Raw genomic sequence first — 16,882 nt, 5'->3', positions numbered from 1 at the left:
GTCTTTGAAAAGCGTTTTGTGACTGTTTATTATAAAATGCATATGGTTAGAAAGATGATGTAAAAGTAGAATACAATGATCTACACAAATCTGCCTCGAAATTGCGTGGTTTTCTTTTTACCTCGTCCAATAACACAGTCGGCCATTTATTATGGGAGTCAAAATTTTGACTCCAATAAATGGCCGACCGTGATAATTCGCGACGTAAAAAGAAAACCGTGCAATTTTGAGAGATACTTGTGTGGATCATTATATTCTACTTTTAAAACATCTTTCTAACCATATACATTTCATAACAAACGGTTTCAAACGCTTTTTACAGACCAACTCGTCCGATCCAAGGCAACGTGTTCCTTTAAAGCCATTGGACACTTTCGGTAAACAGTATTGTCCAAAGGCCCACACTTCGTGTATCACAACAATGTTATATAAAATAACAAACCTGTGAAAATTTAGGCTCCATTGGTCATCGGAGTCGGGAGAAAATAACAGGAAAACCCTTCCTTATTTGCGCACGTTTCGCCGTGTCATGACATGTGTTTAAAATAAATCCGTAATTCTCGATATTATCGAGAATTGATAATTGTTTTAGTGTTTTCTCAAAAAGTAAATCATTTCATGGAATAATATTTCAAGAGAAGTCTTTAACCATTACCTTACTGTAAACCCTGGGTAAGTTATTTGTAAATCTGTGATTTTTTTATTGATTTTTTCTGTTCCGAAAGTGTATATATGGCTTTAACGGTGCATTCTGTTGCTGGGGACTGTGCATTTCACGCATGCCCCAAGCCTTTGTAACCGTCTCCCTTATCAAATTCTTTCAGCTGTGTCACTTGAAGTTTCTAAAGAAACATCGCAAAACTTTCCTGGTTAATGGTTTTAAAATTGTTAAAGACAAACTGTTTTTTCCCATGATAGGTGCCTTTGTTTGATTATTGTTCTGTTTCTTGTAAGCGCTGTGGTACCCTGTGTGAGAGCACTCAATAATGCTGCCGTTACACCATGTACACTGTGGTGAATATGCTGGTAATATTTGACAACCGCTCTAACTTGGCAACATTCGCCGTGTCTTTGTAAGTGTTGGTAATAAATTTGGAATGTTCACAAGTTATTCTCCACCTCCTTACGAAGATCGGTCAACTTAGAAAGCGCTATCTAAATTTCGGCGATTGTTGCGAAGACAAATGAAATTGCCTAACCCTGTCATACTTTTTTCACTTTTGCAGCCTTAGCCATAACCCTTTGCTTTATATCCTCTATTACCACACATATCCCCTTTACTTTGACGTTGTACTTTGTCATGATTGCGTTCCTCTTGTCTGAACCTTTTATTAAGCACTTATTACTTTGTTCTGTTCTACTGAAATCTTTTCCGAGTCTTTTATTCGATCCTCCAACCGACGTTTCAACAATGGCATAGGCACCTACTGTTTTCTTGTTTGATTGTGATGCCTTCATACATGTACCTAACTTTTCCCCTCTTACCACTGCCCCTGCAAAAATAAGGCGGTTAGTTTCCGATAGATTGCTCTACCGACCCAAGGACTTTACTTACCACGACTGACATTTCTGCCAGCCTTTTCCTTAGGACCCGACGCAATGCTGGGATGCTCTCGCTGCTTCCATCACCTCTAGAAGCCTGTCCTTAATCTGTGCCTCCTCCTCCGTCAACTCTACACCATTCGTTTCGTCGATACCCTCCTCTTCCTGACCTCCAGGCAACCCTGGCTGTTCAATATTATTAGTATTTTACTATTTGTTTACCATAGACCTTTTCCAAATACCATTGCGCAAGCGCAAACTGTCGAATGAGGTGCATGCTGGTCTAGCTAGTGATCAAATTTGATAGCTAGCTAGACCAGCATGTACCTCATTCCACGTCTATTGTGCGCGTACCAAGTATTTGCGATTAGGTCTGTTGCAGTGAGCAAGTGTGCCTCTCACAACCAGGTATCAATCTCTGTTGATATGAGGTTAGTGAATCCACGACTGTTTTCAACCCTGGCTGTTCAATATTATTGTTTTACTATTATTATCATTATTATTTGTCTACCATTGCAGTGAGCAAGTGTTCCTCTCACAACCAGGTATCAATCTCTGTTGATATGAGGTTAGTGAATCCACGACTGTTTTCAACCCTGGCTGTTCAATATTATTGTTTTACTATTATTATCATTATTATTTGTCTACCATTGCAGTGAGCAAGTGTTCCTCTCACAACCAGGTATCAATCTCTGTTGATATGAGGTTAGTGAACCCACGACTGTTTTCTCGCCTCCCAGTTGTCACCTTGCTCCTGGTGCTCTCCAACTTCTTGACCTATCACTTGGTATGTATCGGTAGAGGAGACGGTGGGACGATCACAAGGAGTAAGACTGAGCAACGAAGTCAAGAGGTTGAGAGTGAATATTTACAACGACCGAGCCTTGGTCATAACCTAAGATATCATCAAGTAAGTAAATCATGTTTCAATCAAAACTCATCATCCCAGTTAACAAAAAAGAGCTTTGGCGTTACTTCATTTAAAAAAAAAAAGCCATTTGAGGTGTGATTAAATTTTGCGTGAAGTGCAGGAAAGAACTGGAATGAACAACTAAAGGCATGTTTCATTCCTGACCCACAGGCATCTGACGGTTTAGTCCAAAGACAAGATAGTCTAATAGACCTTTTCGCAAATACTGGGGCGCGCGCGTAAAGCTTGGAATTAGGTGCATTGTGGTCTAGGTGATATCCAAATTTGATCCATATCTATCCCACAATGCACCTCAGTCAACAGTCTGCGCTTGCGCATTGGTCAGTTGGTATTTGCGATAAGGTCTATGTTCTTCATGACATTGCCTTGGTGCCCCTTAACAATGTTGCTGTACAAACGTTTTTTCCTCACAGAGGTTCCCTTAAACCGACTTGCCCTTGGACATGTTGGACTAAAAACCGTTTAAATTTGACCAAAAGATGCTTGAACAATTTGTGACCCACTCTGTGAAAATGAGTCGCATGTCACCGAATGCAATATTAAATTATGGACAGTTTTATGTGGAAAATGTTAAGAAAAAAAAAAAAAAAAAAATGCATGGTTAACCTTTAGAACACTTACTTTGAGGCAATAAAGCTATGAATACAACAATTTTGTGATCATACTTATGGCTAATTTGTATTCTTTAGCACACAATGGTAGTTTAAAATATCATTTTACTTGGAACTTGGAATTCGTTTTAAAAAAAAAAATGGTGTAGTGGTTAATTTAAAACCGGAGTAACTCGGCAATGTGATACACGTCTAAGCTTAGACACACACCATATTACTGCTGCTGATGTGTTCTTTCCAGCCATGCATATAACTCGATTCCTGCAATGGGAGACTTTTTGAAAGCTCTGCCACTAGAGGGCAGCAGACCTACCAGGCAAGGGTGCACAACTCCTATAGCAAACAATGGTAAATGCTAAACATTCAAAAATACTAAAAAAATATTTAGAAGTCTCTCAGCCTCTTGAAAATTAAATCAGATACATTGTCATACAACTAAACTTCAAATTTCTTCTCATTTTTTGGTAGGTCAGCATTTTGGAATTTGTGCTTATTACCCTAGAAGAAACACTCCCAAAACCTCATGCACACCGCTTGCTTTCATAGGGGAACTCGTGTCCAGTACGTCCTGTTCCAGAACAGTTTGGTTTATGCTGGCATTGTGTTATGAGAAACAAAATAGAGTTTGGCTAAATCTAAATACAAAGTCAAAAACACGCAAAACACAAGGTATTTGCCGTCATCACTCATGCTTCTCCTATTCCTAAGTTGTTGACATTACCTGGTGGAGAGCGCCCTCTCTTGGTGATTAGCAGATAGTCTAAAGATTCCCATTGCCTACATCTGACTCATTTTCACAGAGCGGGTCACATTTGTGCTGTTTATTTACCTGTACTGTTTATAATATTTGAATGTTTTTTATTTGTTTCTTTTTTTGGTAAGGCAGTGCCATTTTCATTTTGCAGAGGGCTCATTGGATGGCCAAGACCGGCCGTCGATTTCACCAAACTCTTCCTTAACTTAGGATCAATCTTAGGACTTAGGACGGGTTCAGTTCCGTATCCAAATACGTAGGACGCATTGAACCCATCCTAAGTTAGGACGGGTTACTGGCCCTAACTCGAGTTAGGATTAATCCTAGCGTTTCGTGAAATCGGCTGCAGGGCCATAGAGCCCAATGCCCCCTTTTGCGATTGTATAATTTCAAGCCAGCTTTGTACATTTGAGTACTAATTGAAGTTTGAACACGTGTACTGTTGGCCTCTTGAACCCAAGCGGTCATGCACACTAGGTTCAAGCTACATGGTGTTACTGATGAGCAGAGTGTTGGTTTGAGTCTCTGAATTTTGTATGGGACATAAACATATATTAGTCCCTGTGTGTTATATTGGTCCCTGTGTGTTGTATACATGTAATGTTCAGCTCAAATTGTCACAGGTTGATATTTTATGCTTTTGTTGTACACCGATTGAGAAGACTGGTCTTTGACAATTACCAATAGTGTCCAGTGTCTTTTGCACCGCGTTTACACTTGATCCGGCAAGGTGAATCAGATCCACCAAGGTGAATCGAAGGTGAATCAAAGGTGAATCAACGCTAGTGTAAACGTGGTGGATCAGGATCAGACTCACCCTTTTGATCCACCCTTACTGCTGAATCAAAGGTGAGTCTGATCCACCGAGGTGAATCAACAACCAAGTGTAAACGCAACGCTGGATCAGACTCAGCAAATTGACCTACATGTACCGACTTCCTGTCAAACAGACAGCGGGGGCGATTTGAAAACAAAACAATGCAAAAAACTAGTTAGTAAGCAACCGGTTCACCAGAGCATGGATATGCAAGTGTTGGTTATGCCATACCTCCATGGTTATGCAATGCAAGCATCCCTTTGCGCTGGTTCCAACATGTCATAACAGCATTTGTGTGCACTCAAAGAGGACCACACGATTTTAATGGTATACCTGGCTTTTGCATCCCCTTGCAGGCCCATTGCTCTGCAACAAACGTGACCGAACCACGCTTTGATTTTTTTCCTTCTGTTTTTTTTCCATTCATTTTTTTGGCACGGTGGTAATAATAAGCTTCTTCAGTTGACCTTTGACACAAGCAGTGTTGAACTTCCTTTCGACAATCACTGTGAAAGGTGCATCAATGCCAGATCAGACTCAAGTGTAACGCGACAGGGACTTAGCCTGATAACGGCTTGATTCACCTCGCTGGTTCTGATTCACCTTGCTGGATCAAGTGTAAACACACTGTTGGTCTCTGTTAAAAACTTGTTTGTTTTAGGGGCTTATTTGTAATCTGCTTAACTTGTTATCTTTGATTCATTGTAGGCCTAAATGTTACTGTTCTCTTTATGTGCTTAGAGGCTTTTAGGCGCTTAACAAAATGTCTTTACATAATTATTATTAGTCATGTATAGTGTGATAAACTTTGTATTAGGTGTTAGTTTTAAGAGATGTTAACTTGCATCGGGATAAAGAATATTAGTTTTGGGTTTTCCCCATATACATTGATGTGTGTAACAACAGCACTTTACTCAGTACTTGTTGTAACTCGAGTTCTCTGAAAACAAAAAATACAGGCATATTACTTTGGTGAGATTCAGTTAGGGTCTTTTGGTAAATTATTGTGGAAACGTTTTTGTTGGCATGACTTATTTGAACAAAATTGCTCATACTTTTTATTTGATTCCTAGACAAATGAAGAGAAACAGCATCAGGTTGCTAACAATCTCGCTAAAGTGGATTTACATACATCGGGAATAAGGTACCAAGAGATTGAGTGTCTAATCAATGGTGACTATACGATACATGGACGACGAGAAGGAACAGAAGTCTATCTTCCATTCACATTCTTGGAAAAGTACTTTGAAGTTTATGGCAAGATTGCAGAGTATGATGGGTTAGTATAAAGCTTTGTACATGTACCCGGGCCCAATTTCATAGAGCTGCTTAAAAGCGGAAAATATTGCTTCATATTCTTAGCAAAACTAAGAAGGACATCAGTTACAATTTGTACATGTAAAATGGCAATTTAGCTGGTAACCTTATTCTGGTAAGCATATTTGTGCGAATAGTGAAATTTTGATATTCGGATACCGCTGGCCAACTATCCGAAATTAACCGGATATTTGAATAGTTTTTTTCGCCGCTAGAGGGCGCTATTAAAAAATATATATATATATTTATTTTTTTGCCGCTAGAGGGCGCTGTTCGTTTGTGAATGAGATTGTATGGGCGGATTGATATTAGTTTTAGACAGTGTCACTCGGTTCGTTCATAAAAATAACTGGATCTAATTTAAAGATGGCGATTTGCGTTTTCTTTTGATCGTGATTGACTCTATGTGAAGGGAAACTTTCGTAATCTTTGAACAAATTACGTCAGAAATGTCATTGTTTAACTCTTCACGGAGGTGAGCATAGTTAAATACTTAATTAATGCTGTTTTATGCTGTCTTAATAGAAGTTTCATAAGGATTCAGAAAAAACATTCCTATCAGTTGTCGCCCGACGTCCGCGGATATTCGGGGATATTAAAAGAATATCCGGTTACTTGGTTGTAATTACAGAACTATCCGGTTTATAAATAGGTATTCGCGCCCTATGCGGATATCCGGTTAAGAAAAAAAAGGCATTCGCGGTTACGGTTAGGAAAACCTATTCGCCATTAACCGGATATTCAAATAATTCGCCCAGACCTACTACTGTGTGTAAACAGTGATGGTGCTGTATTGATGTTGTTTTAGCAGTTAAACTTGATTCACCCAATGCACCAATGTCACCATAGCTAATAGTGCTGGGCGAACAGTAAAATTTGGTATTCCGTTAATCGACTGGCCAACTATCCGAAACTAACCGGATATTCAAATATTTTTTTCCCCCAGTAAATACGTGCTTTATAGTGTGCGCAACGACCGCTAGAGGGTGCTGGGTTTTGGGTTTTTTTTTTTGTTTTTTTTTTTTGGAGGTGGGGGGGCATTGCTGCTGGAGGGCGCTGTTCGTTTGTGGTCGTATGGGTGGATTGATATTAGTTTTAGACAGTGTCACTCAGTTAAAAGATTTAAAGATATTTTTCGTTTGATATCATGAAAAATTTCGTAATCTTTCAACAAAAAACGTTTAAAAAATTCACTTATTTGTCCACCTTTCTTGTTAATTCTGATAATGACTTAAATTCTTTGGTTGTGGTGCACAAGGCGGCCGCTAGGGACCACCAGAAACACGCAAAATTTAACTTTTATATACAGTCATATCTGAAAAACTACGACCCCCAAATATACCCCCCTCATTCGATTGTTTAGAGCGATTGTTGAACTTTCGTTTGGTGTAATGTTCAACAGGGGGTGCAACTGAAAAATTTTGAGAAAAACACGGTTGAACATGTTCTTTCTTTGCTTTTTCAAAAAATTAATCTGCACACCAAAGGTTTAAAGGAATTTTTTAAATGTTACTCTGTATGCTCCACGGAGCATTGTTTTTTATATGGATTTAGCGCTAAATAAATTGTTGCTTTTATTATTATTATTATTATTATTATTATTATTATTATTATTATTATTATTATTATTATTATTATTATTATTATTATTATTATTATTATTATTATTATTATTATTATTATTATTATTATTATTATTATTATTATTATTATTATTATTATTATTATTATTATTATTATTATTATTATTATTATTATTATTATTATTATTATTATTATTATTATTATTATTATTATTATTATTATTATTATTATTATTATTATTATTATTATTATTATTATTATTATTATTATTATTATTATTATTATTATTATTATTATTATTATTATTATTATTATTATTATTATTATTATTATTATTATTATTATTATTATTATTATTATTATTATTATTATTATTATTATTATTATAATTATTATTACTTCAAGATTAATGACTAGATGATTTATTGCTTGATTGTTTGCAGATATGATCGTTTTGAATGGCAGCACAGTGTTGCACATGTATACCAGCAGGCACCATATAAACCAACGGGTGAATTTATGTCCTTTGATCATTACAATGTCGAACCTCGAGACAGAGTTAAGATGATCAGTGGCGTGCATGGTAGGTTTTTAAATGTTTGAATGTAATTTTAAGTAGGATTTGAAACGTTGCATGGTGGAAATAAGATATAGAAGAGTTTGCGGTAACACCATGTAATAACAATCTCTAAATGAGTTGGAGTTAATCCAACGGTTCTTTTCAGAACCACCCCAACTCATTTAGAGATTGTTATTACAGAATGTAATTTTGTTGACCATTTTAGTTAACCCTCTCATGCCTTATTTCCCTGGTATCCATGCATGGATAAAAGGAATATTTTTTGTCAAAAAGCAACTTGATATAATCTGTGATGTCTCACGATATAGTGGGGTCGACCGCAAGGCACGATAGTGAGTACGAGGTACGAGATAGCTGCAAAATAAATATTGTCGGGTTGCCTTGCGACACAGAGAAAAATCACACTCTAGGTGTCATTGCAAAATGGCTTACTTCTTGGTACCGGCTGCCATAGCAAATGCGTGTGCGGATAGGTGCATGCTTTTTAGAGCAGACTTTGATCGACTCTTACGATCGACTCGGAGTTTGTTAAATTTTATTCGATCCCCGGTCGTATAAAGCTGGGGCTGGTCAGGACCGACCGGTGCCTAGTAGCTACAATGTACAAGTTGATCAGTTACATGTATCACATTAATGATACCAAGAATAAAGAAAATAAGTTTACTTGCTGCTGACCATCTTAATTGCCCATTACAACGATCTATGGTGTTATTTTTATTTTGTTCGACTTTATTTACAACGCAACTCGCACTTTTTCGGACGTACAATGACTGATGTGCCGACCACCAGTCACGGCACATGGCCACAAAGGACCGCACGAGCCGAGCGGCTTATACACTGACACCTTAATCTTATTTTTAATTTTGGGGGGCATTGCGGTTTGAACAAACTTTTTGGTATATTTTCCTGTACAGGTGTTCCTGTTTCTATTCAATGGGATGCCCAAGGTTACTTCTACGCTATTCAAGTTTGCCAGTTTGGGTTGAGTCACTACAGCAAGAATTTAACCCACCGAGAGCCACGAGTGAAGATCTATGAAGACGCCGAGAATGAAGATCTTGAGAAGTGGAGTCTCGCTGATCAAATGAGTCGAATATCTGCGGTACGAGATGAAACAACTGGCTCTAACGTCATTGAATTCCAAACTACAGGTAACCCATTACATTCAGGCACTGTTCACTTGTTGGTAATTACACTCAAAACTGTTAGCATAAAAACTTACTTGTTAAGGAGCAATGGAGAGCTGTTGATAGTATAAAACATAGTGAGAAATGGCTCCCTCTGAAGTAACGTAGTTTTTGAAAAAGAGGTAATTTCTCACTCAAATACTAAAAGACTTCAACTTAAAAGTCTTTTATTATGCATCTGATAGCACATAAATTTTTGCAACGAGGGTGTTTTTTCTTTCATTAATTATTCTCTTGCAACTTCGATGATCAATTGAGTCCAAATTTTCACTGGTTTGTTATTTTATGCATTGTCGGGATACACCAAGTAAGAAAACTGGTTTTTGACAATTATCAAACATGTCCGGTGCCTTTTATAGATGGAAATTTGCATCAGGTATAACAAATATTAAGTTTGGTTTTATCCATTATACATCGATGTGTGTCAATGTATACCCTCCTGAGTACTTTCCGAGCTCTGTGAACAAATTTGCGCATATTTATGGTACTATGTTTAAAATTACACTTTGATGACATCGTCGTGGCACCATTGTTCAGGTGTCATCTTTGATTTTCAGGTTCTGATGAGTTTCAAGGCTCAATTTTCGCTCGGCTCCAGAGTCCAGGTCTACCTCTATCCAGGACCGCTGGGATGGACTGGTCATGCTTGCCCAGGTTCTTGTGCACGCGTATTCCATATCAAGCACGCTCATTGGTTAAGGCACTGCGCCTTAACCAATGAGAGTGCTTGATATGTTTGCCCATCCCAGCGCCTTTAGTTAAGGCAAGGCGCTGGGGCCGAGTGAAGGCTCAATTCAGTTTACTCATACCGTCTAAAAAATTAAACTAATTATAATATTTCACCAGAGGGCGCTGTTACTAACTTGAGACCATAATTTTTTCAATTTGACAAGTAAAAGTAGAACTGTCATTTCATAAACAGAGCAAATCGACCACATAGTTAAAGTTTTAGCATTGGGCGTGGCTTTAGTAGTAGATGCAGATTTTCACCTGAGTGAAGTGGGCTTGTTTTGAGTTGAAGACATTATGGCCCTTCACGAAACCATGGCTCCGGCATCATGCTCCATTCTCTCATCTGAAGCCCTGAGCATGTACACAAATTGTCAAAAAAATCACGGGGCCAAGCTAGCCTGAAGCCGTGGTTTCGTAAAGGGCCTATGACTTATTTGTAATATTGTGATCTGTTTTACAACTTTTTTATTTTATTTATTGTCTCCAATCGCAGATTCTTTATCCCCAGGCCAAGGAGCTACTCTACCTCTCAACAACCGACGGACATTTGTTGTCTCATTTGATATATTGCTGATGAGTAACTCCACAATTACCGTCACAGTACAAGATGATAAAGATAAACCGCATAGCATTCACTATGTTGCTATGGATGATAAAGTCAGCCACAAAGGCAGCCATATATTTTATGGTATCGGAGAGTGCAGTCAGTGGCGTAGAGTCACAAGAGACTTAGTGGTTGACTTCCAAAAGGGTCTCGGACAAACTAATAAGAGATATGTCACCAATATTCAAATTGGTTTGTCCCGAGTGAACAAGTTTACGGTGCATGGCTACGGACGGATTGATAATATCACTCTATCGTCATCCAGCCATATGGCGCAGTTCTTCGATGCGGCTAATTGGTTGTTAAAGAACCAAGATAGTAACGGAGGTTGGCCGGTGATGGTGGACCGGTTACTCGCTCCAGGGTTTCAAGTGTTATCTCCTGGTTGGTACTCGGCAATGGCGCAAGGTCAAGCCATCTCGACTCTCGTCAGGGCGTATGTCAGAACCAAAGATAGGAAGTACTTGGATGCCTGCGTCAAGGCAACAAAACTCTACCAAATACCGTCGTCGGAAGGGGGTGTCAAGGCTATCCTCTTTGATCAATACACGTGGTATGAAGAGTACCCAACCACTCCAAGCTCCTACGTCTTAAATGGCTTCATCTACAGTCTAATTGGTTTGTATGATTTGATCACGATAGCATCTCCTGAAGAAGGACGAGATGCTCTTCAACTTTATGAAGATGGTATAAGATCATTAAAAAAATTCCTGTTGTTATTTGACGGTGGAACTGGTACTATTTATGATCTACGTCATGTAACGTTAGGAAAAGCTCCAAACCTGGCGAGATGGGATTATCATGCGACGCATATTGCTCAGTTACAATTGTTAGCCTCCATAGATCCAGATCCAGTATTCAAAACAACGCTACAACGATGGTTAGGTTACACCAAAGGGATTCGTGCTAAACACAATTGAACTCACCTTGATGTTGTCTGAACGATCAATTGTAACAATCACTTGTTGTACAAATATATGTAAATGCAAAAGTGTACAAGTATATTCATGATATGAATTTATTTGTGTATAAGGGACCTGCCGTCAATTTCACCTAACTCATTCTAACTTAGGATTTATCTCAGGACTTGGGACGAGTTAAGTTCCCTATCGAAGACGTTAGGACGCATTGAACCCATCCTAACTTAGGTCGGGTTTATCCTAACTCGAAATAGGATTGATCCTAGCATTTGGTGAAATGAGCTGCTGATACTTCAATGAGGGAACACAGGCAAATGCCCCTGTTCATTTGCCTCCATGTCCCTGGTTATTACCTTAAAGCCCCCTGCCAGCCGGTTTAACAAAACTCTTCCTAACTTAAGATTAATCTTCTAAAGGACTTAGGATGAGTCCCAACCCTGCACTGTAGCATGCAGACCTTAAGATTAATTCAAGTTACTCGTCCTAACCTAAGATAAGACGAGTCCTAACTCTTTGTGAAATCGATCCCCGGTCATTGCCTCTTAGCCCCTGGTCATTGCCTCTAAGCCCCTGGTTATTGCCTTTATGCCTCTGGTCATATTGCCTCCATGTCCCTCGTCCCAATTTCATATAGCTGCTTAAGCAAAAAAAATTGCTTAAGCAGAAACATCCTTGCTTGGTAAAACCAGAGTACCGGTCAAGACTCAACTTGGTTGTTACATGTATGCTAAGTAAACAACAGCTAAATACCAGTCACAAGCAATGTATATGGCATGACATTTTGCCAGTAGCTTTTTTTACTTTTAAAAGCAGCTCTATGAAATTGGCCCCTGGTCATAAACCTTTATGGCCCATGGCCCAATTTCACAAGGCCTGTAAGCAAAAAACCTGGCTAAGCACATAACTGTCTTGCTTAGCAGAAACATGTGACCAGCCAAAATCAAGTAAGTGTGCACTGGATGACTTGTGCCCAACTCAATGTTTGCTTAGCAAAGAAATTTGTCATACAGTACTTTCTACTTAACAGTTTTATGAAATTGGGCCCAAAATTATGCTTACCAGAAAAAGGTTACCTGCTAAAATACCATTGCACATGTAGAATTTGTAACTGGTATCCTGCTTATTTTTGCTTAGCAGAGATCTGCTTAAGCAGCTGTATGAAATTGGGCTTTATTCATTACCTTGTGGTCTTTTAAAGGCACTAGACACTATTGGTAATTACTCAAAATAATTGTTAGAATAAAAACTTACTTGGTAACAAGCAATGGAGAGCTGTTTATAGTATAAAACATGAGAATCGGCTCCCTCTGAAGTAACATAGTTTTCAAGAAAGAAGTAATTTTCCACAAATTTGATTTCGAGACCTAAGAATCAGATTTTGAGGTCTTGAAATAAAGCATCTGAAAGCACACATTTTCTGTGAAAAGGATGTTTTTTTCTTTCATTATTCTCTCGCAACTTCGACGACCAATTGAGCTCAAAATTTCACAGGTTTGTTATTTTATGCATATGTTGAGATACACACAAAGTGAGAACACTGGTCTTTGACAATAACCAATAGTGTCCAGTGTCTTTAAAACGTTCCTGTACACATTGATACTTCCTTCCTAAATAGAGGTACCCTTTGCTGAAAAGGAAACACTGCCTGGCCTTTACAAGGACAAAGTCTTAACCCCTGCAAATAATGTAACCATTATTGTGCGGTTGAAAATGTAACCTTGTTAACATGAGATGAAGTGATTTACACTGAGAAATCGGTTTAGTTTATAATAACTTCCTTCCCTTTGGCCTTTCTGTTTTTGTGTTTGAACTCGAAATCCTCCTACCTCCTTGATTTTGGACAAAGAGAAATCTGCAAGACATCTATTAATAATTGGTAGGTCATGAATGCAAATGGGAATAAAAAACTCTTTCTGCTGTGACAAATGACTGACCTTTAGGCCCCTACAATAACAATATAACATCCTTTACTCTTTCTCAGCTCCCTGGGGAGTATAAAACCTGAGCAGCCATCGCGCTCCAAAGGCTTTTTTAAACACAATATCAACCTCTATCCTCACAGATACCCATTTATATCCCTGGGTGAAGAGAAGCAATTATAGTTAAGTATCTTGTTCACAGACACAAGTGTCATGACCGGGATTCGAACCCACACTTCGCCGACTTAACCACCAGAACTTGAATTTGATGCTCTTAACCACTCGGCCGTGACACCCTGCATCTACTCGCGCAATAAGTTGAGTTTAATCATATTAATAATAATATCAAAGTCTTATATAGTCCACTTTTCTACCAACAAGGTACTCGAGGCGCTGAGTATATACAAACTTTCAGAAATATATGTTACTGAAGTGATGAATTCTGAGAACCAATTGTAGCAGGGTTTACAAGGTGCTACGGTGCATACAGCAGCCACAGCCAGGAACCCCAGGGGTGAGCCCCTTCTCGTTTTGATAAAAGCACTGGTTTCTTTAACATGCATTCATAAATACTACCGACAGTTTTGCTACTCCTATTGGTGGAGAGCGTGTCGAGTGGGGGTGTTTAAACTGTTGAGCATGACCAGCTGGAGCTGTTTATAACCGGCTATCTTCTGCGTGTCAGGCGCGCGTGTACGCCAATATTATCAGGCGGAATGCGCAATTCATTGGGCTTGGGCCTTTATCACACGGTTTTAAACGTCCGTTAAAGAACTCGTCGCTACCCTTTTATTCCCTCATTTCAAAACACATGAAACCAACAGCGTTACGTCCCATACGGCTTTACGCAGGTTTATACTGTATTATACTGCAGGTTGACTGTATGATACAGTCAAGCATAAGAGATGTATATAGTGGGTGTAGCCATGTACAGCATACATGTCTCAGATTATAATATGTACATTTTGTATATTATAACTTTTGTACTGTGTTGCATTTAGTTGTACATAATCACCCTTACCAAGTACATATTATAAAGGCCTGGGGTCGATTTCACAAAGAGTTAGGACTAGTCCTAACGTAGGACTAGTCCTAGGAGATATACACATTGCATGGATAGTCCTAAGTTAGGACGAGTAACTGGTCCTAACTCGAGATACGACTAGTCCTAACTCTTTGTGAAATCCACCCCAGGGTCACACATGCCTTGAGAACGAAAATGAGAATGTTAACAATGCACGCCCTCGATTGGTTGAACGAGCGTGGGCGTATTCTGCGTTGAGCCTTTCAACCAATAGAATGCGTTCTCTTAGCGTCGTGATCATTTTTGTTATCGCTGCAGTGTGAGTTGGCCTTAATACACCTAGCGGTAATTAGGCCGTATCCTAATTGGCGGCTACAACTACTGCTAAACCTCCTATACCTCTTGCATGATGATGTGGAAATCTAGCGGTAGCCAGAGCTGTAGCCGCTAACTCGGACACAGCCAAACTAAAAAAAAATTGTAAGCTATGAGTGCTGGATTTGACCATTGTTGACTCCAGGGCCCAATTTCATTGAGCTGCTAAGCACAACAAATTTGCTTAGCATGACATTTGTTGCCTTCGATCAAAAATCAGATCACCAACCAAATTTTCACAGGATTTTCAGGAGTTAAGAAAACTTCAACTTAGTAACGTTAACAAATGGAAACTTGGTTGGTAATCCTGTTTGTATCAAAGAAGAGATTTCATGCTTAGCAAATTTGTGTGCTAAGCAGCTTTATGAAATTGAGCCCTGGCCATACTTGGTGTGTGATTGTGAATGTTGTACATTGTAAGTAGGTTCATTCAACTTTTTAGATGGTTTAATTTATTTATTATATGAAACGTAGCTGATGTAGGTGTATGTATGTATGTATGTGAAACTTAAAACAATTTTTTTTTTATGCACGGTCGCCTGACACACGAGGCCTGAAGGCCACTTCAAGGTGTGGGCTACAATTATTATTTTTCCAGAGGCCATTGCCACCTACTCCTAGGGCTGAAACAGGGTTACCCCTTTCACAGTCCATACGAATGTAGGCTTGGTTATCTTCAATTCGAAGCCTAGCCGGTAGAGCAGAAAGCACTATCTCCCCAATTTTATGTAGAAAGTGTCACGACCAGGATCCGAACCCACACCCTGCTGATCAAACACCAGTGCTTGAATCCGTTGCTCTTAACCGCTCGGCCATGACACTGCCAATGAGTTGTAATGATGTTTTTCTTCCATAAAGGTAATTTAAAACTGTTTTAACCCAATGTGTGAAAATGTACTGAGTCTCGGTACTTTCAAAGTCTCGTGGAAAAACGAATCCATCAAAAGTTGCTTAGGTTGACCCTTACATTCTGTGAGATATATTAACCACAAGACCATTGAGTGTTCCCAGTGCTAAGTAAAAATGAGCAGGATACCAGTCACAATTTATACACATGACATGTTAGTGTGGCTGGTAACCTTATTTTGGTAAGCAAACTTTTTCTGCTTACAGGCACTGGACACTAATGGTAAGTACTCAAAATAATTGAATAGCTAAATTTGCTGTTATGCTAAAATCGGTATATTTTGTTACACTTGATATTACGTACTAATATAAATTGTTAATTTGATTTAACTATTCTAGTAAATTAGGAGTACTCTATTGAATCAGTACAGCTAAGATTGTTTTATTAACATTTGTTTAGATTTTCACTGCCTTTTCACTATTAAACCCGCTCGTTTCCTCTATAGTGTAAATAATTTACTAAAAGTCAATAGACTAAAAGTCAATAGACTAACTTGAAGTGGCTTCATCATGTATAGCCTTTTTTCAAGGCCTTTCGTGGGTTGGATACCTTCGTAGAGCCGCGGTCCCAAGCGACTGGAACGGGAGACCACACACGCGAGTGGAGAAGCCACGGGGGCCTTTTCCAACTTGTTTGCGGTTTCTTATGTGTTTCTTTAAAGGAACACGTTGGTCTTTGAAAAGCGTTTGTAACCGTTTTTTATAAAATGCACATGGGGTAGAAAGATGTTGTAAAAGTAGAATACAATGATCCACACAAACATACCTCGAAATTGCACGGTTTTCCTTTTACATCGTCGACTAACACGGTCGGCCATTTATGGGAGTCAAATTTTTGAACTCCCATAAATTAATGGCCGAACGTGTTAGTTCGCACAGTAAAAGGAAAACCACGCAATTTTGAGGCAAAATTGTGTGGATCATTGTATTCTACTTTTAAAACATCTTTCCAACCATATGCATTTTATAAAAAAAAGGGTTACAAACGCTTTTTATAGACCAACTCGTCCGATCCAAGGCAATGTGTTCCTTTAAATCTCGACTAAGGTAGCAAAATTCCAAACCAATCAGAAGCGATG

General features: G+C 38.7%; 1 protein-coding gene across 1 annotated transcript; it reads left to right on the top strand.

Annotated features, from left to right (window-relative positions):
* The first annotated feature begins 2,203 nt into the window (after positions 1-2,203).
* LOC139950287 (D-glucuronyl C5-epimerase B-like) lies at positions 2,204-16,541 on the top strand. Its single transcript, XM_071948910.1, has 5 exons — positions 2,204-2,452; positions 5,729-5,934; positions 8,000-8,139; positions 9,051-9,287; positions 10,549-16,541. Exons 1-5 carry the CDS (start codon positions 2,243-2,245, stop codon positions 11,577-11,579), a joined length of 1,824 nt encoding a protein of 607 aa, XP_071805011.1. The 5' UTR covers positions 2,204-2,242; the 3' UTR covers positions 11,580-16,541.
* Positions 16,542-16,882: the final 341 nt, after the last annotated feature.

The sequence above is a fragment of the Asterias amurensis genome, chromosome 18 (assembly GCF_032118995.1).
Source record: "Asterias amurensis chromosome 18, ASM3211899v1".
NCBI classification, from domain to species: domain Eukaryota; kingdom Metazoa; phylum Echinodermata; class Asteroidea; order Forcipulatida; family Asteriidae; genus Asterias; species Asterias amurensis.
Note: the sequence above shows the minus strand (reverse complement) of the source record. Positions and strands in the feature narration are given on the sequence as shown.

Bases quoted from the DNA above. Each gene is read 5' to 3' on its own strand.
- LOC139950287 (XM_071948910.1), top strand. From the start codon at position 2,243: ATGAGGTTAGTGAACCCACGACTGTTTTCTCGCCTCCCAGTTGTCACC. The intron at 2,453-5,728 runs GTAAGTAAATCA...TTTGATTCCTAG, and splicing joins ATAACCTAAGATATCATCAA to ACAAATGAAGAGAAACAGCA. The intron at 9,288-10,548 runs GTAACCCATTAC...CTCCAATCGCAG, and splicing joins CATTGAATTCCAAACTACAG to ATTCTTTATCCCCAGGCCAA.